Here is a 25,877-nt window from a genome sequence, read left to right as displayed (position 1 = left end):
GCCAGGATTTCTTCTTTAGCCATTCATAATGAAAGGAAAACAGACAACGAAAAAGGAATTTTTCTTTTATCAAAATAGAAAATAAACATAAATCACTTCCGAGGTGCTCTCAAGTCATCCATTATGCCACCACACTCACACACAGTGGAAACCATCTTGAAAGCAGATTGAAAGGTGGGTCTTTGATGGAGACCCCTTCCTGTGCTTGCTGAGAAGTACAGATCTGCATGCAACAGAACCCATCTCAGTAGAAAGTAAAGAATCCATAACACCTACCGAGCCACTTTTTACTTACTACAAGTTTATGAGACACTAATATAAAAGATATAAAATTTAAAATATCTCACTTTAATTCCTTATCTCAGGTGTATCTTTCAGGCAGTAAAAGTTAAACTAAGTTGAGGATAAAAATATTAAATGTTCTGACCAGGTACAGTGGCTCACGCCTGTAATCCCAGCACTTTGGGAGGCCAAGGAGGGCGGATAACCTAAGGTCAGGAGTTCGACATCAGCCTGGCCAACATATTGAAACCCTGTCTCACTAAAAATACAAAAATTAGCCAGGCATGGTTGCAGGCACCTGTAATCCCAGGTACTCAGGAGGCTGAGGCAGGAGAATCACTTGAACCCAGGAGGTGGAGGTTGCAGTGTGTCAAGATCATGCCATTGCACTCCAGCCTGGGAGACAAGAGTGAAACTCTGTCTCAAAAAAATAAATAACAAATTTTCTTTCTCTAGTAAAAATGAAAATATATTTATACCATCCTAGTTTGTCAAAAAGATATATTACATTTGTTTTCTTAAATATGTGTGTGTTTTTTATCCATGAAGTAGGTCTACCTTTTCATTTTTACTCTGTCTTACTTGTTGAATCATCTAAATTCATTTTCTCTGTGCTTTAGGCAATCGTTTACTTCCTGTTTTCATTCCTACCAAAACAATACTAAAAGTGTGTATCATATCATTATTGATTAAAACGCAAAAATGAAAAAGTCAAGTGTTTTGTTAGGCTTCGACCACAGCACTCAAGGCTCTTAAACTACTAGAAACTACCTGACCTGATACCTTGCTACTCATTTTCATAACCAAGAGCAAGATAAAAAACTATGACCTATTTTCATAAAGAAAAATAATAATTAAAATTTTAGCTTTATATAATACTCACTTTATAAGGAGTGAATTTTATATAGCTCTAAAATCAGACGTAATAAAACTTTTATAGTTCGGAAGTGGTGTGTCATAACTAAATCTACTTTATATCCAGATGAAGTCTCATAACACTTACTTAAGAAAGGAATGAGAAAAATAGAAAGGAATGAGATGTTGATCAAAGAGTGCAAAGTTTTTGTGCAAGATGAATAAATTCTGGGGATCTAATGTATGACATGTGACTATAATACTGTGTGATATGCTCAGAATTTGCTGAGAGATCCTCAATGTTTGCAGCGTGCACACACACACACATACACACAGTTAACTATGTGAGGTGATAGATATTTTAAATACTTTTGTTGTAGTAATCACTTCACAATGTATACTATAGTAAAATATAATGTATACTTTAAACATATAAAAGTTGTATTTGTCAACTATACCTAAAAATGACTTAAAAATTAAAAAAATCTAAAAAAGGAACAAGAAAGGTTTTCCTTGCCATTTTCTCCCTGCTTATACAAATAAGGGATAGCCCCAAAAAGGTCCAAGGAAGATGTAATACATTCTCACTTCTTTTTTCTCTTCTAAGTTATCAGGTAATGGCCCTCACTAGTCACCCTAAATTTAAACAGAAAATAGAATGCTATCCTCTCTTTTGTTTTTGAAAATAAAATATGAAAGACATTCAATTAATAGTTACTATAAGTAACTGACTAATACTCTGTGGGTTAAACTGATATTTTCCAGATTTGTCAGCTCTTTTTGAGTATAAACAGTGACCACAATGCCATTTAACAGTGAACTGATCTTACAAGCAGATTGAAACTGTCCTGAAATGGACAATTCTCACGGCATATTTGTAGAGACGGAAACTCCTTTCTACCCCCAATTGAAATAACTCCACTAAAATGTTTCTTTTAGTTATGATGTAGAAACATGTTCAACCAACACTGGTTCAATGTGTGTGTGTGTGTGTGTGTGTGTCTGCATTTGTGTGAAATGATACAGTTCACACTTTGCCACTTACCTCTGTTTTCTCTGGGTTGCTCCAGTTCCCGTAAACTGGATTGACAAAGGCACAGTTACCACTTCCCTCGGTTTTCCTTAAAGCACACAGGCCATCAAAAAAATTAAAAAATAAAAAGTATTGACATTTACCACAGTACATTTTCAGGTTATTGTTTGTTAGAAACTTTTGAGATACGTTGTCTAGCCAGCACACTTATTTCCGTGAATGTATTACCATAAGTAAAGTTTGTTTGTTTTTTATTTTTTTTTTGCAGGACACCAAGGCAACCACATTCATGAAAGCAAATGTAATTTGAACTCTAAGTATTTAGATCCAAATAAACCCAGGCAAATAAAAGAAATGGCAAAAGTTAGTAGTCTGAATGTTGATTTCTTAAACTATTACTCAGGGCAAAGCGTCCAACATTAGAAAGAACAATGTAATATGAAGCTGTACTAGTGATAAAGGCCATCTTGAAGTCCTTGACACTGCAAAGTGCCAAACCACTACATCCTGAAGACTGTTTTCCATGACAGTATCTGTCATAAAGATCTGTAGCCCATGAGTCATAGTCTTTAACATTTTCATCAGCAAAGTTAAGTACAAGTGTTCTGAAAAGTTCTTTAGGGTAGTGTTTCATGAAAATCAAAAACAGCAAGCCCTTGGTAATATCACATATCAGATTAGATGTGCATAATTCACTATAATTAACTGGGCTTCATATGATCATTTTCCTTTTATACTTAAGAATTAATAGACTTATTAGAAGACACACAGCCCTGGACTACTTGGTGACAACTGATGAAGAAAAAATGTCCATCATAGGAACAACAAAAAATAATCAAAAACTAAATACACACACACACACACGAAAGGATCCTATACCTGCCTGTGTATACATGCAGACACACACACAATGGAGAATGGAAGACCAATTCCAGGATGATTGTTTTAAGGGCTTAATGACAAGAGTAACAAATATATAATGTATGATAATTCTATAATACAGTGTATAATGTATGTATAATATATATTTTTAGCCTGATCAGGATACAGTGAAAATTAATGTTTGTCAGTAATATAATTCTAAGTCCCAAAATAAAATGTACTAAAAAGGAAGCTCTTACTGACTGGATTTCTAAAAACAAATTGCCATAGGCATAACTGCCTATTGTCATCTACCAAACCACATGGTCCTTTTCAAAGAAACTGCAGCATCAGTGAGCCTAACAGTCTAATCTGGCTAATTATGTTTGGCTGGCAATATATTTTCCCTGTGGATTCAGTGTCTTTTAAGCTTCCTGATCTCCACTGGCTTAAATATACAATAGATTAAATGTTTCACCCTCACTGCGGGTACATTTTGCTTATTGATGAATCGGGCCATTTGCATCTATTTTGTGGGTTATTCTTGAAAAAAGTCTGAACTGAGGCAACAAATATCTGTTAATTCCTTAAGCATTAATTGAATGCTTATTAGTTGCTCTGATTAATTTGAATAAGTTGTGTTTGACTCTTTGCCTTTACTTTGTTCAAGACTAGTCTACGTTAAATTCTTGGAGTAGTAATCTCAGTACACAGCAGGGTTAGTACATGAGCTGAGCCACGGATAATCTTGGAGTTGAGACTCGGTAGGGAGTGAAGTATCGTTTTGAAATGTATCAAAATACCAAAGCAGGAAAAATTGGACATGGAAGTAGGGACGATCAAAACAAAATAGAAATTAGGGACCAAGTAAAGATAAGACAGCCGCTGACACCGAGAGCTCAGAAAAATTAATAGAGGCTGAAATCAGGCATGAAATCAGGAAGCAAGAGGAAACCCAAACCACAGGGCTAGACAGGACAGATGGTCAAAGGCCGAGCATGCAACCAGGAGCTGAAGGGACCAGCTTGGCCGTCAGTCACAAGGATGTGAGGCAGAAGCAACACAAAAGATCTTGATATGAAGCAATTATTTTTGGCCTTAAACTGCTGGGACTCCAGATGACCCAGACCGTGGTTGGCAGGCAGAAGCCAGGTAAATTTATATAATTCTCAGCCCTGTTAATTCAATTATTGAAGCTGCTTGTCTTCAGAAAGGCTTTTAAGTCTAAAATAATTTTCTATTAAAATGAAAAAACAACATTTGAAGGTGTCTGGCCTTCAAGATTTGGGTAACTACAAAGAAGGAAGATACTTAAGAGTAAGGATGTGGAGTTGTAATAAAAGAAGAAAGAGTTTCAGTGTGAGTATTGGGAGGTAAGCAATGGCAAATCCTTCCTACTGCAACTTTTGTTTTTTAGTAGTCTCAAATTGCTTTTATTTTTCCCAGATCAAAGATACATCTCCCATTCTTGAAAATCTCTAGATTATTAGACTTACATTTTAATGTCTTTCCTATTTATTTGTAAGGTAAACTATTATACACACCGTCCACAGATTCTTCCATGAAGGAAATTGCTAATGTCACTCTACACATTTACTATTTCAAGTTCAATACTATGATTTTCCATCTTCATCACCTATGTCAATTTGATATTCAAATACAGGCAATTTTAGTTAGAATGATGGATCCTTACATGAGGGAAATAAAATGTTTATTTCATTGTAAAGTTTTTGGCCAGTTCTGAAACTCAATGGTGTAATGAAGAGTCTTCATCAGGCCAGAAAAAAAAAAAAAAAATGCAATGTTTGACTTACTGTATTTGTCAATATGCTGGTAGCTCTTAAGGAGGAGTTGATTTTTTCTCCCCTACCAATGAATGAATGAGTTGTAAAAATTGAGGTTCTAAAGAATATAACCACCTCTAGGAATAATGATGATAAAGGAACTGACTTAGAATTTTTGAGTAGAGGAAAGGAAGTTGCATGGATCATATAAGTTTTTCTCCCTTGACTTATGCATTCACATAAATTAAGTTTATCTTAGATCCATTATGTGCAGATACCGTGCGAAGTGGAATTCTGAATGTGCGACAAGAGACATATGTCAGTGCAAAACTAAGATAATTCTGATGGCAATTTCCAATTTTAATTTAGTGAGCATATTTATAGTTCTAATGCAATTCACTTATTAACTGACAACATTGTTTTCGTGTTGATAAAAGCATGGAAGTGTTTATAGTAGTCTGAAATTATGACAAATGGGAAGGAAGAAAAAAAGAATAAAACAAAGACCAATCTATGCTACATCCAATAAACATGACTTTGAGGGGAATGTTTTACATTTTTATTTTTAACAGCTTTATGGAGCTATAAATCACATGCCATACAATTCACAAACTTAAAGATACAATTCAATGGTTTTCAGTAATGTTACTTTTATTAATTTCTAATTAAGAGTGGTAACCTATATATCACATAAAATTTGCCATTTTAACCATTTCGAGTATACAACTCAATGCCATTAATTCCATTCACAGTGTTGTGCTACCATTACTACTATTTCCAAAATGTTTTTATCACTCTGAACTGAAACTCCATGGCCGGTAAGCATTAACACCCCATTCCCGTCCAACCAGTCCCAGGTAAACTCTGATCTACCTTCTGTCTCTAGGCTCTAGGTACCTCATCTAAGTGGAATCATACAGTATTTGTCCTTTTGTGTTTGGCTTATTTCACTTAGCATAATGTTTTCAAGATTCACCCATATTGTAGCATGTATCAGAACTTTAATCATTTTTATTGCTGAATAATATTCCATTGGATGTATATGTCACATTTTGTTTATTCATTCATCTGTTGATGGAAATTTGGGTAGTTTCCATCTTTTGGCTATTGGGACTAGTGCTATGGTGAACATTGCTGTATGAATATCTGCCTAAGTCTCTATTTTGATTCTTCGAGGTGTGTAACTAGGAGTTGAATTGATGGAACACTTGGTAATTCTTTTTTAACTTTCAAGGAACTACCAACTGTTGATAGTGCTGCACCATTTTACATTCCCACCAACAATGTGAGGGTTTCTATTTCTCCTCATCCTCATCAACACTTGTTATTTTCAGTTTTTAAATTATTATTATTATTGCTATCTCAGTGGAAGTGAATGGTATCTAATTGTGGTACTGATTTTCATTTCCCTAATGACTAGTGATGTTGAACATCTTTTTATGTGCTTATTGACTACATGTAATCTTCTTTGAAGAAATGACTATTCTAGTCCTTTGCCCATTTTGAAATTGGGTTGTCTTTTTGTTCTTAAGTTGTATGGATTTTTATATATTCTTGATATTAAACTTTTATCAGTTACATAATTTTGAATATTTTCTACCATTTTGCAGATTGTCTTTTCACTTTCTCGATAATGTCTTTTGTTGCACAAAAGGTTTTGATTTTGATAAAGTCCAGTTTACTTATTTATTTTTTGTTGTTGCTTGTGCTTTTGGTGTCATATTTAAGAAAGAATCAATTTCCAAATCCAAGATCATTAAGATTTACCACTCTATTTTCTTTTAAATGCATTACAGCTTTAGCTCTTACATGTAGCTCTTTGATCCATTTTGAGCTAATTTCTGTATGTGGTGTGAAGTAGGGGTTCCATCTGCATTCTTTTGCATGTCAAAATCCAGTTGTCCCAATGTCATCTATTGAAGAGACTATTTGTTCCCCATTGGATGGACTTAACATCTTTGTCAATCATCGATCATGATAGATATATGGGTTTATATTTGAATTTACAATTCAATTCAATTCAATTCAGTTGATCTATACGTATGTTCTCATGCCTCATGCCAATACCACACAGTTTTGTTTACTGTGTTTTTGTAGTAAATTTTGAAATGGGGAAGTTTGAGTTCTCCAACATTGTTTTGGCTATCTGGTACCCTTGCAATTTATAAATTTGAGAAGAGGTTTTTCATTTTTGCAAAAATGGCTGTTGGAATTTTCTATAGAGATTGTCTTGAATCTGTAGGTTGCTGTATTAGTCTGTTCTCATGCTGCTGTGAAGAAATACCTGAGCCTGGGTAATTTAAAAAGGAAAGAGGTTTAATTGACTCACAGTTCCACAGGGCTGGGGAGGCCTCAGGTAACTCACAATCATGGCAGAAGGGGAAGCAAACATGCCCTTCTTCACACAGTGGCAGCAAGAAGTGCAGAGCAAAAGGGGGAAAAGTCCCTTATAAAGCCATCAGACTTTGTGAGAACTTACTCACTATCATGAGAACAACAGCATGAGGGTAAGCACCCCCATGATTAAATTACCTCCCACTAGGTCCCTCCCATGACTTGTGGGGATTATGGAAACTAGAATTCAAGATGAGATTTGGGTGGGGACACGGAGCCAAACCATATCAGTTGCTTTAGTTAGTATTAACATCTTGACAATATTGTCTTCCTTTCTGTGGACTTAGTGTGTCTTTCCATTTAGTTAGGTCTTATTTAATTTCTTTCAATAATGCTTTGTGATTTTAAGTGTATAAATCTTTTACCTCACTGGTTAAATTTATTCCCAGGTATTTTATTCTTTTCGATGCTATTATCAATAGAACTGCCTTCAAGATTTCCTTTTCTGATTGTTCATTGCTGGTATGTAGCAATACAACTGATTTTTGAGTGTTATTTTTATACCTTGTAACTTCTCTGAATTTGTTTATTTGCTCTAGTAGCTTTCTTGTGGATTCTTTGGGATTTCTTATATAGAGAATCATGCCATTTGTGAATACTGAATTTTACGTCTTCTTTTCCAATTTGAATGTCTTTTACTTCCTTTTTTTCCCAGTTCCTCTGGCAAAAGTTTATTTTTGATAACCGCATTTATCCCTAGCTAAGTGGGGCTATAAAACTTCCTTAATATAAACAAGTTTAAAGCTAGTGTATAGGAAAATTATTATGGCAATGTTTGGACAGTTTCAGGGTAGAGTCTGATTGCCACTTAAAGTGAACATCTTTAGACTAGCGAAGTGAATAAATCTTTATCTGGGTTGAAAGGAAACAAAGGTGACAGTGAGACTAGCTGTCATGCCAAATGCTGACGTGTCTACGACAGAGTGACAGCACAATGTTCCTGCTGAGAGGCCTGTTCTTCAAAATGAACATCCTTTTACACACGTTGCAAGTTTGTTAATTTTTAACGTACACTTTTATAATTTGTTTTACTGAGTGTTTTCACTTTATTTACTAAATTGATTGCCATTTTTGGTGATAAATGAGTGATTTAATTTCTTTATGTTAACTACAGATATGTGTTTGTTTTTGTTTTTGATTTTCCCCCCTAATTTACGAGTAAGTCACTTGGTGTGTCTGTAAAACTGCTCCTGCTGCGTAGTGAAATTCACCAAACACCAAGTTTCCACTACCATCTCATGGGAGTAACACTGTTACAATATGTTCATATTTAAAATTAGGTTTAGAAAATATTCAAAGAAAAATGAGCTCAAAAGTTTAACTTTTTTTATTTTTTATTTTTAGAGACAGAGTCTCACTTTGTTGCCCAGGCTTGTATACAGTGGTGTGATCACAGCTCACTGCAGCCTTGAACTCCTGGGCCCAAGTGATCCTCCGGCCTCAGCCTCCTGAGTTGCTGGGACTATAGGTGCATGCCAACACACCTGGCTAATTTTTAAATTTTTTTGTAGAGATGGGGTCTTGCTATATTGTCCAGTCTGGTCTTGAACTCAAAATTCCTGACTTCAAGCAATGCTCTTGTCTTGGTCTCCTAATGCACTGGGATTATGGGTGTGAGTCACTGTGCCTGACATGAGCTCAAAACGTTAGCACAGATTTTTTTAAGTGAAAGGGAATACCATTTGTGAGGGTCATGGATGATTATTTTCATCGTATCTTGGTGGATTGTGTTATAAAACTTCAGTGTCGAAACCTGTCCACGTGAAAGTATGAAGAATCATACTGTCTGAAATTAGGATAATTACAATGCAGATGTCAAATGATCTTAATGGATAAACAAAATAATTTATCTATCAAAAGGTATTTTCTCTGTATTTCTTGTGTGGAGGCGTTGGTCCTCATGCTTCCATGAGGGAAATGATTTCTAGACGTTGTAAGATGTCAGACAATATCCTAAAATCTGAGACACAATTGTCATGAGTTAAGTGCCTGAAAGGAATTGATGCTCTCCAATGTGGTAACTCACTCCTTCAGATGGTGGAAAGAGAATTTCTTAATGTTACTTATCATTTTTCTTATTTACTTATTGACATTCACCCAACATGTCTAGGACACATACTATGTACCAAACGTTGCACTGGGTCCTAGACTTACAAAGTTGATTAGTATATGGCTCCTCCCTCTAGAGCTATTCAGAGGGTGGCAACTGCTGGTTTCTGTCCTTAGATGAAATGCCATGTTTATAAAGTGCTTATCACAAGTAGGTGCCTACCGATAGTTGAGTGCCATTCTCTTCACCTTCTTTCCTTATGCTTTCCTCCTTTTGTCATTTACATCTTCTTTTAAACTTCCTGCTTCTTTCTCCTGACCCCCAAATTTGTGAAATGAAAGGACATTGGTATAAAGAACAATAATAAGGAGGTGTCAAAATTAATAATCACGGTATTACTTTGAACTTTTTCCACCTTTTTTTTTTTTTTTTTTTTTTTTTTTTTTTTTTTTTTTTAGAGATATGGTCTTGCTCTGTCACTTAGGCCATAATACAGTGGCATGATCCTAGCCCACAGCAGCCTCCAACTCCTGCAACTCCTGGGCTCAAGAGATCCTCCTGCCTCAGCCTCCTGACTAGCTGGGACTACAGGAATGTGCTATCACACCCAGCTAATTTTTTAATTTTTTTGTAGAGATGACAGCTCACTATGTTGCCCAGGCTGGTCTTGAACTTCTAGCCTCAAGCAATCCTCCCACCTCAGCCTCTGAACGTGCTGGGATTACAGGTGTGAGCCACCATGCCTAGCATTACTTTTAATTTAAATAAAATAGATTTATTAATTTAGAGCCTAGCAAGAACCTTTGCAATCATCTTGTCTCTGTCTTCTATTACAGATGGAGCAACTGAGATTCTTCCCCAACTAGACTCTAAGTCCTATGAGGGATAAGGAATATGTCTGGTTTCCTCATCTCTCTGTTACAGCACCTTGTGAATGCCTGGAAGACAGTAGGAATCAACTGAGTGTTTGTAGAAAGAATAATGATAATTGTCTATGGTCTAAAGGTTTAGTGATGAAATGAAGTCCATTAACTTCTCTCTGCTTATTTCCACCCTCAATGATATATTTCCTCAACCCCCATGGAGGAAAGACAATTCATTTTTTACTATTGTTCAATAGAGCCATGTTTGTATGTAGCTTCCTGTTCTGCTTAGCCCAAGACATTAAGTGGGTCAGGAGTAACTTCTGCCCTCTGTTTTTTATTTTGTTTTGTTTTGTTTTTCTTTTTCCATTCCTTTTTCACCTGTTTAAGTGGCAGCCCAGAGTAGCTTGGAGGCTTCCCTGAAGATGAGCAGAGTACACTAGACTAGGCATGGCCTTTCTATTTATTTCTACTATGGAGAAAATGAAAAAGCTATATGGCTGGAAAAGAAAAATCACCTGAGTACTAATTTGTTATTTTACAATATTTGAAAAATAAAGACCTGTGTTCCTCCTATGTATTTCTTTTAAACAATGAGGGGTATGGAATATCTATGCATAAACATCAAGGTCTTCAAGTGAATTTTCAGGCTGTGAAGAGTTTGATTTGTTACTACTAGGGAGAGATGTTTCCTAACCATAAAAATGCATGTGACTTTTTTTTTTAAAGGATGCATCTAAATTATGAAAGACAATAATTTCACTGGTGCAAATAGAATTCATTTATTCTGGAGTCATGCCTATTACATTTTATTTTGTTTAGTGTAATTAATGGTGAATCTGAGTTGTCCCAGGGAAGTAAATCTTAATTTTCCTTTTCCTACTTCCACCTCTCTCATTTTAAAGTCTTCAATTAGTTTTCCCCAAATGTTTCCAGTCTTAAGATTTAAGGAATTTGAAGCCTTTCCCAATGATCTAATCTTCCAGATAAAAGGAAAATACAATACAGCATTCCAATAAAAATAAAATATTCCTGGGTTTGTTTTTAATTATACCTATTTTTAATGTTCATTAAATGTATTTCCCTCTGCCAAGAAGAGATCTTTTTAGAAATGTTTGTTTCTTAACCAGGGTACTGTTTTCTTCTTCTTCTTTTTTTTTTTTTTAACTTTGTCTCATCCTAAAAATCAATGGGCAATGTTCTTTAATTTTTTTTTCTTCCCTGGCTTTATAACCTAAGGAAATAGGTTTTGTGGTTTGTTTACTTGTTCATTTTCAACTTGCAGTAATCATGAGAGATTGGTGCCCTGTGTTTCCTATGTAACTCTCAGTCTCAAATGATTCAATGTATCATCTTTCTTTTCTCAAAACCTTAAAGTGTTATTTTACACCTGCTCTCTGATCATTTACAGTCCATTTTTTAGCCTGTTTGAATAGACTTGTTTTTTCAAGGAAAGTAATCATAAATTTTAATTTTAGGCACTATTTTGTCCTTTTTATAATAAAGACTGATTTATAGCATTTTATAAAAACAATAGCACAGTAAAACAACATAAAACAGATAAGAAGTAGGTAGGAAGTTGGAGAAAGTGAATCTGAGAACAGGAAAATAGAATTGAGGCAAAGGTAACAAGATAGACAGTTCATGAAATGGCTATCATCGGAGTATGTATATTTATTAGAGGCAGGATGCAACTTAGACTTTAAGATTCTAGAAATCAAATTTAAGCAGGACAATCAATTACACAGGCTATAATTTCAAAAAGAAACAAACAAACCAGATGCTTAGAAGCACTTTTTCTCTAACTCAAGAGATAAAGCATTTATTGTATGGATCCTGTTACTGCAATCTAATGTTACAAAGTAACAAGTTCCTAACCACGATATTTTAGGAAAATCAGCAAAGGGTTACACTAGGTTGTTTCAACAAATACTTTTCAAACATCAAGCTGAAACGATGCCAAGATGTACTTCAGTAAAAGCTACCCAGAAAGTGTTGGCAAGGAGGGAGGGGAGATTTTACGGAGATCTTGAAGCACAACAATGCCTTAGAGAGTTTGATTTTGGGGGCATTTTCATATGTTCATGTTTATCATAAAAAAGTCAACACCAAGCTTATAATTTATAGTGCATCATTGCAGTGTAACACATTAGATCTGTTATAGAAGTCTACAGGTAGAAAAATGACTTTGTGCACAAGGTAGTAGAAGGTAATAGAAGAAATAAGTTGAGTCTATGAAGTCAACCTATTCTCACTGAGTGTACACTTCCATAAAATACCATGTTATCTGACTACTGCCGAGAGAGAGAGAGAGAGAGAGAGAGAGAGAGAGAGAGAGAGAGAGAGAGAGAGAGAGAGAGAGAGAGAGAAATTATAAGAGAATGTAAATCGCAAACTATCTAATGGTCTCTATTCCTGTCAAATGATGATTTTTTTTTTTTTTTCTAATAAACAATCTGGAGGAAAAGAAAGAAAGAAAAGAAGCCAATTTGAAAAAGCAAGGATACATTAAGGGGAAATGTCTATGAGCTCACATTTTCATTCCAACTCCTCGTTCATTTCAGGAACAAACTGAACCAAATGTTTGGGTGAAAAAGTTCACAAAGAACTGGGTTTGCAAACACAACCAGAAATGCCACAAAAGGCAGAGGAAAAGATTCATCACCCAGGGTCACAAAACCAAACAACTGGAACACCAAATTTTGCTAAACTCATTCACATGATACAGCAGCTGCTTTATTTTTCTTCCACTCTTTTCGGGCAGGAAATAAATATGCTGACCACAAAACCGTCACTGTTTAAGCAGTCTTGCTGTGGCAGAGCATTTTAATGGGAACATGCCCAGGAATATGGAGGCAATTAGTAGGAATAAAGCTGACCAGGTTTCTGTAACTTAACCTTAAAGAAAACCCAGGCTGCCAATGGGAGCTCCGTCTTCACTCCACTTCTCAAGTGCAGTGTTAGCAAATTCACAACCACCTAATAGAAACCATATGCCTAGCAGGAAAGTTCCTTTGGAAATATATTTGATAGTGTGTGTGTGTGTATGTATATATATATATATATATATATATATATATATTTTTTTTTTTTTTTTTTTTTTTTTTTTTTGGACAGTGTCTTGCTCTGCTGCCCAGGTTGGAGTGCAGTCATGGGATCCTAGTTTGACCTCCTGGACTCACGCAATCCTCCCTCCGCCGCCTCTTGGGTAGCTAGCACTACAGCCATGTACTACCATGACCAGCTAATTTTTGTTTTGTTTTGTTTTGCCGAGATGAGCTCTTGCTGTGTTGCCTTGAGCTCCTGGACTCAAGCAATCCTCCTGCCTCGGCCTCACAAAGCACAGGGATTACAGGCCTTAGACACAATGCCTGCCCTAACAGCACATTTAAAAAATATGTCTTGACCTAGTAAAATTATTGGAGTCAGTCTTTAGGTAATAATTACAGAGAAAGACAAAAATGCATATAGAAAAACGTTCATCATAAATTATCAATAATAATGAAAAATTAGATGCAAGCTCAATGTCTAATAGGAGAATGGTTAAATGATGATCCATGTACTTGACACATCAACCTTTTCAAGTCATACTTTAAAGAATATTTAGTGGTATAGGGCTATGATATGGTTTGGATATTTGAACCCTTCAAATCTCATGATGAATTGCGATCCCTAATGTTGGAGGTAGAGCCTGCTGGGACCTGACTGCATCATGGGGGCAGATCCCTCAGGAAAGTCTTAGCACCATATCCCCTTGGTGATGAGTGAGTTCTTGCTCTGAGTTCATGCGATTTGGTTGTTTAAAAGTGTGTGGGACCTCCTTTCGGTCTCTTTTGCTCTTGCTCTTGCCACATGATGTGCTTGCTCCTGCTTCGCCTTCTGCCATTAGTAAAAAAGCTCCCTGATTCCTCTCCAGGAGCTGAGTAGATGCTGGCATCAAGCTTCTTCTACAGCTTGCAGAATTGTGAGCCAATTAAAACGCTTTTCTCTATAAATTATCCAGCCTCAGCTTCAAGTATTTCTATTTCTTCTTCTTTCTTCCTTCTTTCTTAAATAATTGATTGATGAGTTTTTTTTTTTTTTTTTTTTTTTTTTTTTTTTTTTTTTTTTTTGCTATATTGCAGAATGAAATGGGTCAGCAACTGACATACTGCATAAATCAGTGAACCAATATTTTCTAAATGTAACATGCACGATACTACAAAATCACACATAGGTAAGTGATTCATTCAAAGTGAAAAATAGACCAGTGAATTTTTAATGTAACAGTTCAAAAATTCTATGGATGTGGTTTCCGATTCTGCATTACAACTGCATTTTAAGAAACCACCCCATGTAAAGTTTTGGTGTAATAAAAAGTATCAATAATTATCTCAAAAGCTAGTAAAATACACCTTCTGTCTTTTTCCATTTTTGCATTGCTATGATGAAATACCTGAGACTGGGTAATTTATAAAGAGATGAGGTTTAATTGGCTCACAATTCTGCAGGCTGTACAGGAAGCATAGTGGCTTCTGTTTCTGGGGATGCCTAAGGAAATAAACAGTCAAGTGGAAGCAAGCACGTCTCACATGGCTGGGGCAGGAGCAAGAGAGAGTGGGGGCAGGTGCCATACAGTTTTAAACAACCAGATCTCACAACAACTCACTCACTATCAGTAGAACAGCACTGGGGGGATGGTGCTAACCCATTAATGAAAACTCTCCCCCCATGATTCAATCACCTCCCACCAGGCCCCACCTCCAACAATGGGGATTACAATTTGAGCTGAAGTTTGATGGGGACACAGATCCAAACCATCTCACCTCCTTTTTAAAAATACGTATCTGTGTGAGGTTGAATGTGGTTCATATATTTCAACAAATCAAGATAATGGCTTTAATGCAGACGTGGATATAAGAATCCCACACTAGCTCTCACGAAAGGTTTGTTTTAGTTGGAGTAGTGATATGATTTGGATGTCTTGTCCCCTTCAAATCTCATGTTGAAATGTGAGCTCCAGTGTTGGAAAGTGGGCCTACTGGGAGGTTTGGGCCATGGGGGCAGATCCCCCGTGAAGGGCTTAGTGCTACCCTTGCAGTAATGAGTTCTCACTCTGTGAATTCATGAGAGATCTAGTTGTTTACAAGAGCACAGCACCTCCTCCCTCTCTCTCGATCACCCTTGTCATGTGATGCGCCAGTTTCCCCTTCGCCTTCTGCCATGATTGTAAGTTTTCTGAGGCCTCACCATAAGCAGATGCTGGCATCATGCTGTTTGTACAGCTTGCGGAACCGTCAGCCAAACAAACCTCTTTTCTTTATAATTACCCACCCTCAGGTATTTCTTTATAGCAATGCAAATGAACTAATACAAGTAGCTTTGTTCTACTAAGCACTAGGGGTTCAAATATCAATAAATATTTATTTATTTGGCTAACATACACTTTTCCTTTGATAAATTTTTGCTAGTTACCTGTTCTGGAAATATTTTTTTCTCTCTCTTTCTTCAACAAATGTGATACCACAAAGCTCCACAGCTGGTAAAGGTCACTTTTAAATAGAATGTTATATTTCATATATATATATATATATGAATGTTACATTTCATATATATGTATATATACACCATATACTTTAAATATACAAATATGTTTTCATAATAGGTTATAATGGATATCTTGTCACTTAAAAAGCTATTAATAAATATAATTGTAACGATGAGCATTTTTTCATGTGTCTGTTGGCTTTATGAATATCTTCTTTTGAGAAATGTCTGTTCATATCCTTTCCCTACTTTTTGATGGGGTTGTTTGTTTTTTTCTCGTATATTTGTTTGAGTTCTTTGTAGATTCTGGATATTAGCCCTTTGTCAGATGAGTAGGTTGCAAAAATTTTCTCCCATTCTGTAGGTTGCCTGTTCACTCTGATGGTAGTTTCTTTTGCTGTGCAAAAGCTCTTTAGTTTAATTAGATCCCATTTGTCAATTTTGGCTTTTGCTGCTGTTGCTTTTGGTGTTTTAGACATGAAGCCCTTGCCCATGCCTATGTCCTGAATGGTACTACCTAGATTTTCTTCTAGGGTTTTTATGGTATTAGGTCTAACATTTAAGTCTCTAATCCATCTTGAATTAATCTTCGTATAGGGGTAAGGAAAGGATCCAGTTTCAGCTTTCTACTTATGGCTAGCCAATTTTCCCAGCACCATTTATTAAATAGGGAATCCTTTCCCCATTTCTTGTTTCTCTCAGGTTTGTCAAAGATAAGATGGCTGTAGATGTGTGGTTATTTCTGAGGGCTCTGTTCTGTTCCATTGATCTATATCTCTGTTTTGGTACCAGTACCATGCTGTTTTGGTTACTGTAGCCTTGTAGTATAGTTTGAAGTCAGGTAGCGTGACGCCTCCAGCTTTGTCCTTTTGACTTAGGATTGTCTTGGCAATGTGGGCTCTTTTTTGGTTCCATATGAACTTTAAAGCAGTTTTTTCCAATTCTGTGAAGAAACTCATTGGTAGCTTGATGGGGATGGCATTGAATCTATAAATAACCTTGGGCAGTATGGCCATTTTCACGATATTGATTCTTCCTATCCATGAGCATGGTATGTTCTTCCATTTGTTTGTGTCCTCTTTGATTTCACTGAGCAGTGGTTTGTAGTTCTCCTTGAAGAGGTCCTTTACATCCCGTGTAAGCTGGATTCCTAGGTATTTTATTCTCTTTGAAGCAATTGTGAATGGAAGTTCATTCCTGATTTGGCTCTCTGCTTGTCTGTTACTGGTGTCAAAACCACAATGAGATACCATCTCACACCAGTTAGAATGGCAATCATTAAGAAGTCAGGAAACAACAGGTGTTGGAGAGGATGTGGAGAAATAGGAACACTTTTACACTGTTGGTGGGATTGTAAACTAGTTCAACCATTATGGAAAACAGTATGGCAATTCCTCAAGGATCTAGAACTAGATGTACCATATGACCCAGCCATCCCACTACTGGGTATATACCCAAAGGATTATAAATTATTCTACTACAAAGACACATGTACACGTATGTTTATTGTGGTACTATTCACAATAGCAAAGACTTGGAATCAACCCAAATGTCCATCTGTGACAGACTGGATTAAGAAAATGTGGCACATATACACCATGGAATACTATGCAGCCATAAAAAAGGATGAGTTTGCGTCCTTTGTAGGGACATGGATGCAGCTGGAAACCATCATTCTTAGCAAACTATCACAAGAACAGAAAACCAAACACCGCATGTTCTCACTCATAGGTGGGAACTGAACAATGAGATCACTTGGACTCGGGAAGGGGAACATCACGCACTGGGGCCTATCATGGGGAGGGGGGAGGGGGGAGGAGGGAGGGATTGCATTGGGGAGTTATACATGATATAAATGATGAATTGATGGGTGCTGACGAGTTGATGGGTGCAGCACACCAACATGGCATAAGTATACATATGTAACAAACCTGCACGTTATGCACATGTACCCTAGAACTTAAAGTATAAAAATAAATAAATAAATAAATAAATAAATATAATTGTATATATTTCTTAGTTTAATTCCATATATGGTAAGTCTTGATAGGTATAAACCACCCTAAGAAAACTCGTTGGGGTCTTCAATAAGTTTTAAAGGTGTGATGGTATGTTTAGACCAAAATGTTTGAGAATGGTCAGTATAGGGAAATAAGGAAAAATAAATTTCATAGCAATTTCAATTTTAAGAGGAAAGGCTGCATGTACATATTTATACACTGATAAACGTTCAAAAGAAGATACATCAAAATGTTAACAGTATGTAACTCTAGGTGATGAGATTAACTAACATTTTAAATTCTTTTAAACCCATGTAGTTGGATTTCCCAAGTTCTATTTATGTGTCAGTTGTGCATTGGAATCTCAGGGTAGGGGTGATAGTTTCACAATTTGGAAAGATCGCAAGATGTGTCCCCAACTTGAGCTCCCCACCTCCACCTTGCCCACACACCTTGTAGGACATTTGCCTAAATAAAAGATGAGATCTGCATGCCTCATGATTTTCATGTTCCCTGTTTTGCTGATTCCCCTCTTTTATCATCTCTTCTCAAGCTACCTCCTAGCCCTGCAGTACTACTCACCACTTTTTGGATGTGTCATATTGATACGGCAGGGGACAGGGTAGAGCTGGGTAGAGAAGGGCAGGTCCCTGGCCAGGGCTCCACCCCCAGGACTGTGCCAACGGACCTAGGTGAGGACAGGCATTTCTGTTTTCTTGCCCAAATGTTGCATTTCCTAGACCATCCTGGCCTGCCAAGCCCCCATCCTGTGCCTATAAAAACCCCGAGACCCTAGCGGGCAGACACACAAGCAGCTGGATGTCGAGAGGAACACACTGGTGGAAGAATACCCAAACAGACGTCAGCAGAAGCCGGTAGACGCTGGCAGGCCGACCAGCAGAACGAGGCGGAGTTTGGCCGGGGTGGTTGGAGGGGAGCCCGGCCACTGGGCAGTCCTACTCCAGGGGAAAACCACCTTCCCAATCCATTCCCTTCTGGTTCCACTATCTGAGAGCTACCACCACTCAATAAAAACCCTTGCACCCATCCTCCAAGCCCAAGTGTGACCCGATTTTTCCAGTACACCAAAGCAAGAATCCGGGAAACAGAAAGCCCTCTGTCTTTGCCATAAGGCAGAGGGTCTAATTGAGCTGGATAACACAAGCCGCCTACAGACAGCTAAACTGAAAGAGCATACTGTAACACACGCCCACTGGGGCGCTGTAAAAACTTAACCCTAGACACTGCTGTGGGGTCGGATTCCCACAACTTGCCTGTCTGCATGCTCCCCCTAGAGGTTTGAGCAGCGGGGCACTGACGGAGCGAGACCCACACACCCATTGCATGCTCTGCAAGAGGGATAAGGGGACTTTTCCCACTTCAACATTTTTCTTAACTCTTGCATTTGCTTTTGAATGCCTTTCTCATTGGCCAGAACCTTTGCCAACTCCGGAGTCAGACTGACCACTTCTCTGCGCGCCACTGTGCATTGTGCATTTTACCATGAGGATGAGTAGTACTTTCTCTCCTTGCAATAAAATATTTTTCCAACTAGATTGCTCCATATGCAAACTCACTCTACTTTCCTTATTATATTCTCTTAGACATACAATCTCTTGGGCTGAAAATGAATGGCAATACCGCTGTCTTTGTGATTGCCCTTAGCAACCACCTAACAACTTGCTTCTTAAATATTTGTCAGACAATTAAAAGTTGACAACCTATGTAAGAATCTGTCCAGAAAAACGGACTTAGTGGCATCAATTTATTTACATTCATGTCTCTTGAAGATTAACTTCCCATGGGTGGAGCCAAGTCTTTATTTTCCCAGCTTGCTTAGGAAACATTATTTGAGCTCCAACTATATGCCTTATCCCCTACCACAGAGCTACTCAAGAGTGTGGTTTATGTATGGTTTTGGTCTTATCTGCATATGGTTCCAGGATCAGAAAAGTATAAGAACGGAGAATATATGTTTAGAAACATTCATAGCAATTTGACAGAGTAATTTTATGTCTGTTGATGATAAGAATAAGAAAGTCGGACTAGTATTTTTTGTCTTTTTATTTCTTGTTTCTTTTTTTGTGTGTGGTTTTAAGGACTGAAGAGTTTAATAGGCAAGAAAGAAGGAAGAAGGCAGAAGGAAGAAGACAGAGACAGAGGGAGGGGGCTCCTCTAAAGCCAAAAGAGGAGACCCCCTCTTTATTTCTTTTTCCTAAGACTTCTTTTTTATTATATTTTACAAAACATTGGTATATAATGGATTGGAAACAAAAACAAAAACAGAGCTGTTCCTTCAACACACATCATTTGAGTGGCTCTGTTCTATTGACACAGACATGAGTAAATATTGACCTACCTGGTTGACTTCTATTTTTCATTCAACATGGTTTTGCTAGCTATCTCTTCGAAAAATATTCTTTTATCTTCCTTTCCCCTTAAGAATGTGATATCTCCAAATTTCCACGGTTGGAAAGGTCCAGGTACTGTCTAACCTTCTCTGACCAGAAGGAAACATTTTTTCCTTGCAAATTACTCTATATGAAAACTCACTATAATTTTCTTATTGGATTATTTTAGACACATAATCTGTTTAATTGAAAACTAATTCAATGTTGAAGTTAATTATCAGCTTTCATGATTTCCCTTACCAATCACCTAGCAGCTTCCTTTTTCCTAAATATTTGTAGACGATTTAAACTTAATAGCCTTATGTAAGAATCTGTCTAGAAAAATGATCTTATTTCATTATGACTCCTGAATATCCACAAATTCCTTCACATATATCTCACTTTGGGTTTATTAATACATTTAAACTGTTCTGAATCTATGAACAATTTCAGCTTTCAGGACAATGGAAACATTGAAAAAGGCAATAAAACTGCATTTTCTTGTAGTTATTTTTAAATACCCTATTTAAAAACAAATTATAGGCATACAAAGATACAATTAGGATTTTGTTTGGTTTCTTAAAAGTGATCTTTCTCTATTAAACTCCTAGTCAATTGCCCACCATTTTTTCATCCATGACCTGTGTTCTGTTCACACTAACCATGCAATTCTGAAGCTGACTCAAGTGTTTCATAGAGCTGATGTTTATGGTTTCTTTGACTAAACATAGAAATTGATATTTGTCTTATTTGAGTTCCTTTCTCAGGAAACCAACCATCAGGCCTCCCAGATAGTACTGAGGACCTGAAACTCATCAGACCACTGGATCTGGACAGTGAGATGTCAGACCCCTCACCCATTACAATTTTCCAACTGACCACCTGCTCCCTGTTGACCAGCTCCTCTTCCTTACCCCTCTCTAATTCCTGTTTTCTCATAGATGGTTATATTTCTTCTCTGCTAATCCCTGATTTTAATTGGTCAGGGAGATGGATTTGAGGTTGATCTCCCATCTCCTTGGCTACAGTACCCCATTAAAACCTTCTTCCCTGGCAATACTTGTTGTCTAAGTGATTGGCTTTCTGTGCAGCGAGCAGCAGGGCCTAGACCAAACCCCTGGTGTTTCAGAAACAATTCCCTATCACAGTCTGTGCCATACACATGTACACAGGCTGCTCTATTTTTGGGGATGCTCTTCTTTGACACTTGGTAGATTTCAATCCATGAGTCCAGGTTGGAGTGATACAGCACCTCTGCAGCAACGCTTTCTCAACCTTCCATAGTACCATTACCTTCAAACCAAAGACTGTCTCTCCTCTCCCAGTGCTTTCTATGAAGTGACTGTATATGTTTGATATATGCTTACTGCAGTGCTGAGATTATTTGCTTTTATATATACCTCCTCGATTAGAGTATAAACTACTATTTATTCTTATATTCCTAGCCCCTAACACAGTGACTAGCAAATAATAAGTGCTTAACAGATGTTTGCCAAAAAAAAAAAAAAAAAAAAAAAAGAATGAATTGCTAAGAGTTTCTGATTTATGTGTTTCTTTCTTTGAAACGATGAAAATAAACTGGTCTTTGAAGAACTCTGATTCATTAGTGAGCTTGAAAACCAAACACAATAAACAGAATGTGGAAGTTGGAAGAGGGTCCCTAAGGATGCATTTAAGGAGAAATGATGTGACAGAAGATTTGAAAGTAAAAAAAGAGTCTATCAGGAAGATAAGAAAGCAATTATTAAACAAAAATTAAGAAGCCGATCTCCCTCCCAAGTTTCTAACCTTCGGTAACATGATTGATTCACACTAATCAAAGGTGCCGAATATATTTGCTGCGTGCCATTGGAAAACTACATAACTTAAAACTAATAAAGCACCTCACTTCTCTTTACTGTCTTTCTTCATTTACCCAAGTCACCTCTTTTAAGAGCCATCTCTGATTTGGTTATAGCACATTCATCTACACTGATTGCTTGTACAAGGAAACAGTGCAACCCAGAAATGTCAGAGACTGAAAGGTTGTCTTCTTGCTGTGTAAGATTTACTGTGAATAGAGGGAGGATGCTGACAAATGCTACAACCGTCGCTTCAGGGACAGTCTCTGCCAAACAGAGATATACTGACGAAATGATAATGGTGAAATAGCTGTCAGACCAAATAATTAGAATATGGAGCTGTAATACAGTAAAGTAGCCTTCATATATTTTATACAGTTTGTATTGTTCTATAGATTGTTTGGAGTTTGTGTCCAATGAAAATGGATTAAGAACAACCTGGGATACTCAGCAATAACAACACACAAACATGTGTATACACACCAATGAAGCTTGCATTATTCAATAAAAGTGTTCCTGATACATTGCATGTAAACTGATTTTGTATGGTCAAATAATATCTTAAATGATGAAGGAATTCATTAAATAAATATGAGATATTAGTTAGAATACATGTGAAATTTTAAATCATGTTCCATCAGTAAATACAATTATTACTTTTTAAAAAAGGGTTCATCATGCACTCATTTCTCTAAGAAAAATAATGCAAGAGTGATATCCTTATTAGTAAAATTGGTAAATAGGCTGTCAGCTGCCAGGCACTGCTTTTTAGGAACTTAGGGGCAGAATCTGTCACACACATAGACATCCAAATTAAATAGTCTCAAGTGAGGGCAATATTGGAATAACTGAGCATAGTCCCTCTGCTTGTTTTGTTTTGTTTTTCAGATAGGGTCTTGCTTTGTTGCCCAGCCTGGAGTGCAGTGGTGTGATCATGGCTCACTACAGCCTCCAACTCCTGGGCTCAAGCAATCTTCTCTCTCAGCTTCTGATTTTGTACCTGCCCAACATGTTATTTATAAAATTCCCACAATGTGTTAGGGAAGATGCAAGACATGCCAATGGTGTCCCTACTTTCCAGAGATTTTTCAGCAGATGGAATTACAACAAATGAGCCCCAGACTTTGTTGTTTTAACCATCAGTCTGTTGTGTAGTTAAGACCAGCATACAGATAAAGTTGCCGAGTGTCTCATCTAATCGTGAATTATAAATTAGGCATCTTTTTAATTTTTAAAATGAGCATTAACTCTTTCAGGGAGTTGTAATGCAAAGATAAGTGTAGAGCACTACTCAGTCAAATTAAAGACAACCTTATAGCTGAATGATTTAACGCCGAGTTACACTGCAACTAGGGAATACTTAGGACCCAAAAGAACTAAGCTCAATATTCTATTTAAATCATAGAATTTCAGAGCTGGGAAAGAACCGTAAAATAATTTATTATTTCCCATTATGTTGTTGGAGTGAATGGCTCATAAAAGATATTAACTTTAGGCAACACAAAAATTATAATTTTATAGTTAAATTTCATATTAAAAGCATAATAAAAAAATACATATTTAGACAGAATCTTGCTCTATCATCCAGGCTAGGGTGCAGTGTCCAACCTCCAATCTTAGCTCACTACAACCTTCACCTCCTGGGTTCAAGTGATTCTCCTGCCTCAGGCCTCCAAGTAGCTGGTACTACAGGTGCGCACCACCATGTCTGGCTCATTTTTGTGTATGTATATATATATATATATATATATTTTTTTTTTAGTACAGATGGGGTTTCACCATGTTATCCAGGTTGGTCTTGAACTCCTGGCCTCAAGTGGTCTTCCCACCTTGGCCTCCCAAAGTACAGGGATTACAGGCATGAGCCACAGCGCCCAGTCATAATGGAAATATTTATAAATGGTACATCAAACCCATGACTTCATGAATATTTTTGCTTAGGAAAGAGCAAAGTAAGAAGTCAATTAAAAAAATGAGAGAAAAAAAAAGGTGGATCCATGTTTCTGTGATACACTGTTTCCATTTAAAAATAAATGTGGCTAGCTGGCTGTGGTGGCTCATGCCTGTAATCCCAGCACTTTGGGAGGCTGAGCTGGGCGGATCACCTGAAGTCAGGAGTTCCAAGACCATCTTGGCCAACATGGTGAAACCCCATCTCTACTAAAAATACAAAAATTAGTCGGGCATGGTGGCGGGCGCCTGTAGACCCAGCTACTCAGGAGGCTGAGGCAGGAGAATGGCATGAACCTGGGAGGCGGAGCTGGCAGTGAGCCGAGATCGCGCCACTGCACTCCAGCCTGGGCGACAGAGCGAGGCTCCGTCTCAAAATAAACAAAAATAAAAAATCAATGTGACCAGGCATGGTGGCTCAGGTATGTGATGATCCCAGTACTTTGGGAGGCCTCAGCAGGAGAATCACTCGAGCCCAGGAGTTTGAAACCAATCTGGACAATATAGCAAGACCATGTCTACACACACACACACACACACACACACACACACACACACACACACACAAATAGCTGGGAGTGTTGGTACATGCCTGTGGTCCCAGCTATGAAGGAGGCTAAGGTGGGAGAATTGCTTGAGACCAGGAGTTTGAAACCAATCTGGACAATATAGCAAGACCATGTCTGTACAAAAAAAAAAAAAAAAAAAAAAGCTGGGAGTGTTGGTACAGGCCTGTGGTCCCAGCTATGAAGGAGGCTAAGGTGGGAGATTGCTTGAGCCTGGGAGGTTAAGGCTGCGGTGTGCCATGATTGTGCCCTTGCACTTCAGCATGGGAAGCAGAACAAGATCCTGTCTCAAAAAAAAGAAAAAAAAAAAAAAAAAAAAAAAAAAAAAAAAAAAGGAAAGGAAAAGAAAAGAAAAGAAAAAGAAGGTAAAATAAAAAAAAAAAACCCACATCATAACATCATATGTAGTCATGGTCTAAATTGTGAGGGTAGCCGATAAATGATAGAAGTTTGGATAAAACTGATTCATGCCAACTTCCTCATTCTACGCATAAGAAAATACACATTATAAAATAATTTCCTTCCTACTGCCCAAATAAGTTTTCCTCTTCAGTTTTCAGATCTCAGCATTATCAACTATACAGTCATCTAAGTATCATACTCCAGGATCATCTTTGATGCTTGCTTTTTTATTTTTTTTTCTCACTTCCTGTATTAAGTCAATCACTGCTGCTCAGGTTCAAGTCCTCATCATCTCTCATCTAAGTCTTTTGAACAGGCTTATGCCCTCTAGACTGAAAACCTCTTTCTCAATCTTTTAAAATCTATTCTCACACTCTGTATTCTTCTCTTAAACACAGACAGACATGCTCTTGTCTTCTTCTGCTTAGAACACTTGCCTTGTTCATATCAGTTAGGGCCCTAGCAGGAACCAGCTGACATACTTAAACTGGAAAATTTGAGATTTTTATAAAGTGGCAATTTACGAAGGTGTGGCCAGAATTAAGAGAAATCATAAGTGATGTGCATTGTGCTGGGCTAATAATATCAGGCCTGTTACCACCTTAAGCTGGAGGGAAGAAGAAAGAGAAGGAGAAGAAGGAAGAGGAGGAGGAGGAGGAAGAAGAAAGGAAGAGGAGGAGGAGGAAGAAGAAAGGAGGAGGAGGAGGAAGAAGAAAAGAGGAGGAGGAGAAGAAGAAGGGAGGAGGAGGAGGAGAAGGGAGAAGTAGAAGAAAGGAGGAGGAGGAGGAAGAACAAAGGAGGAGGAGGAGAAGGAGGAGGATGAGGAGGAAGAGGAGGAAGAGGAGGAAGAGGAGGAGAAAGGGTTATTGGAAGTTGTCAGTGTAAGGATATGCTGACAATCCTGTCGCTCCAAGCAGCCAGCTAGAATTAGGTTGCAGGAAGGAATCCAGGGTTATGAATATCCAGTTCTCCCTCTTTTTCCTGTCTCAAGGTGCTCCAGTTTGGTCAAATATAAGGCAAATTCAGAAGACAGGGTCCCATTAATGAAATCTGTAAAAGCCAGCTCCTAGATCCAACTGC

At 37.4% G+C, this 25,877-nt stretch overlaps 1 protein-coding gene across 1 annotated transcript in view; it reads right to left on the bottom strand.

The window, feature by feature from the left end:
• The window catches only part of MALRD1 (MAM and LDL receptor class A domain containing 1), a 706,902-nt gene that overhangs the window by 1,493 nt on the left and 679,532 nt on the right, over positions 1 to 25,877 (bottom strand). Inside the window, exon 39 of the mRNA XM_030940611.1 lies at positions 2,183 to 2,258. Coding sequence (XP_030796471.1) covers positions 2,183 to 2,258 — 76 coding nt within the window. The remainder of the gene's footprint in view (positions 1 to 2,182; positions 2,259 to 25,877) is intronic.

Source organism: Rhinopithecus roxellana, chromosome 11 (assembly GCF_007565055.1).
Source record: "Rhinopithecus roxellana isolate Shanxi Qingling chromosome 11, ASM756505v1, whole genome shotgun sequence".
In the NCBI taxonomy this organism is placed as follows: domain Eukaryota; kingdom Metazoa; phylum Chordata; class Mammalia; order Primates; family Cercopithecidae; genus Rhinopithecus; species Rhinopithecus roxellana.
This window is presented reverse-complemented; position numbering and strand designations above follow the sequence as displayed.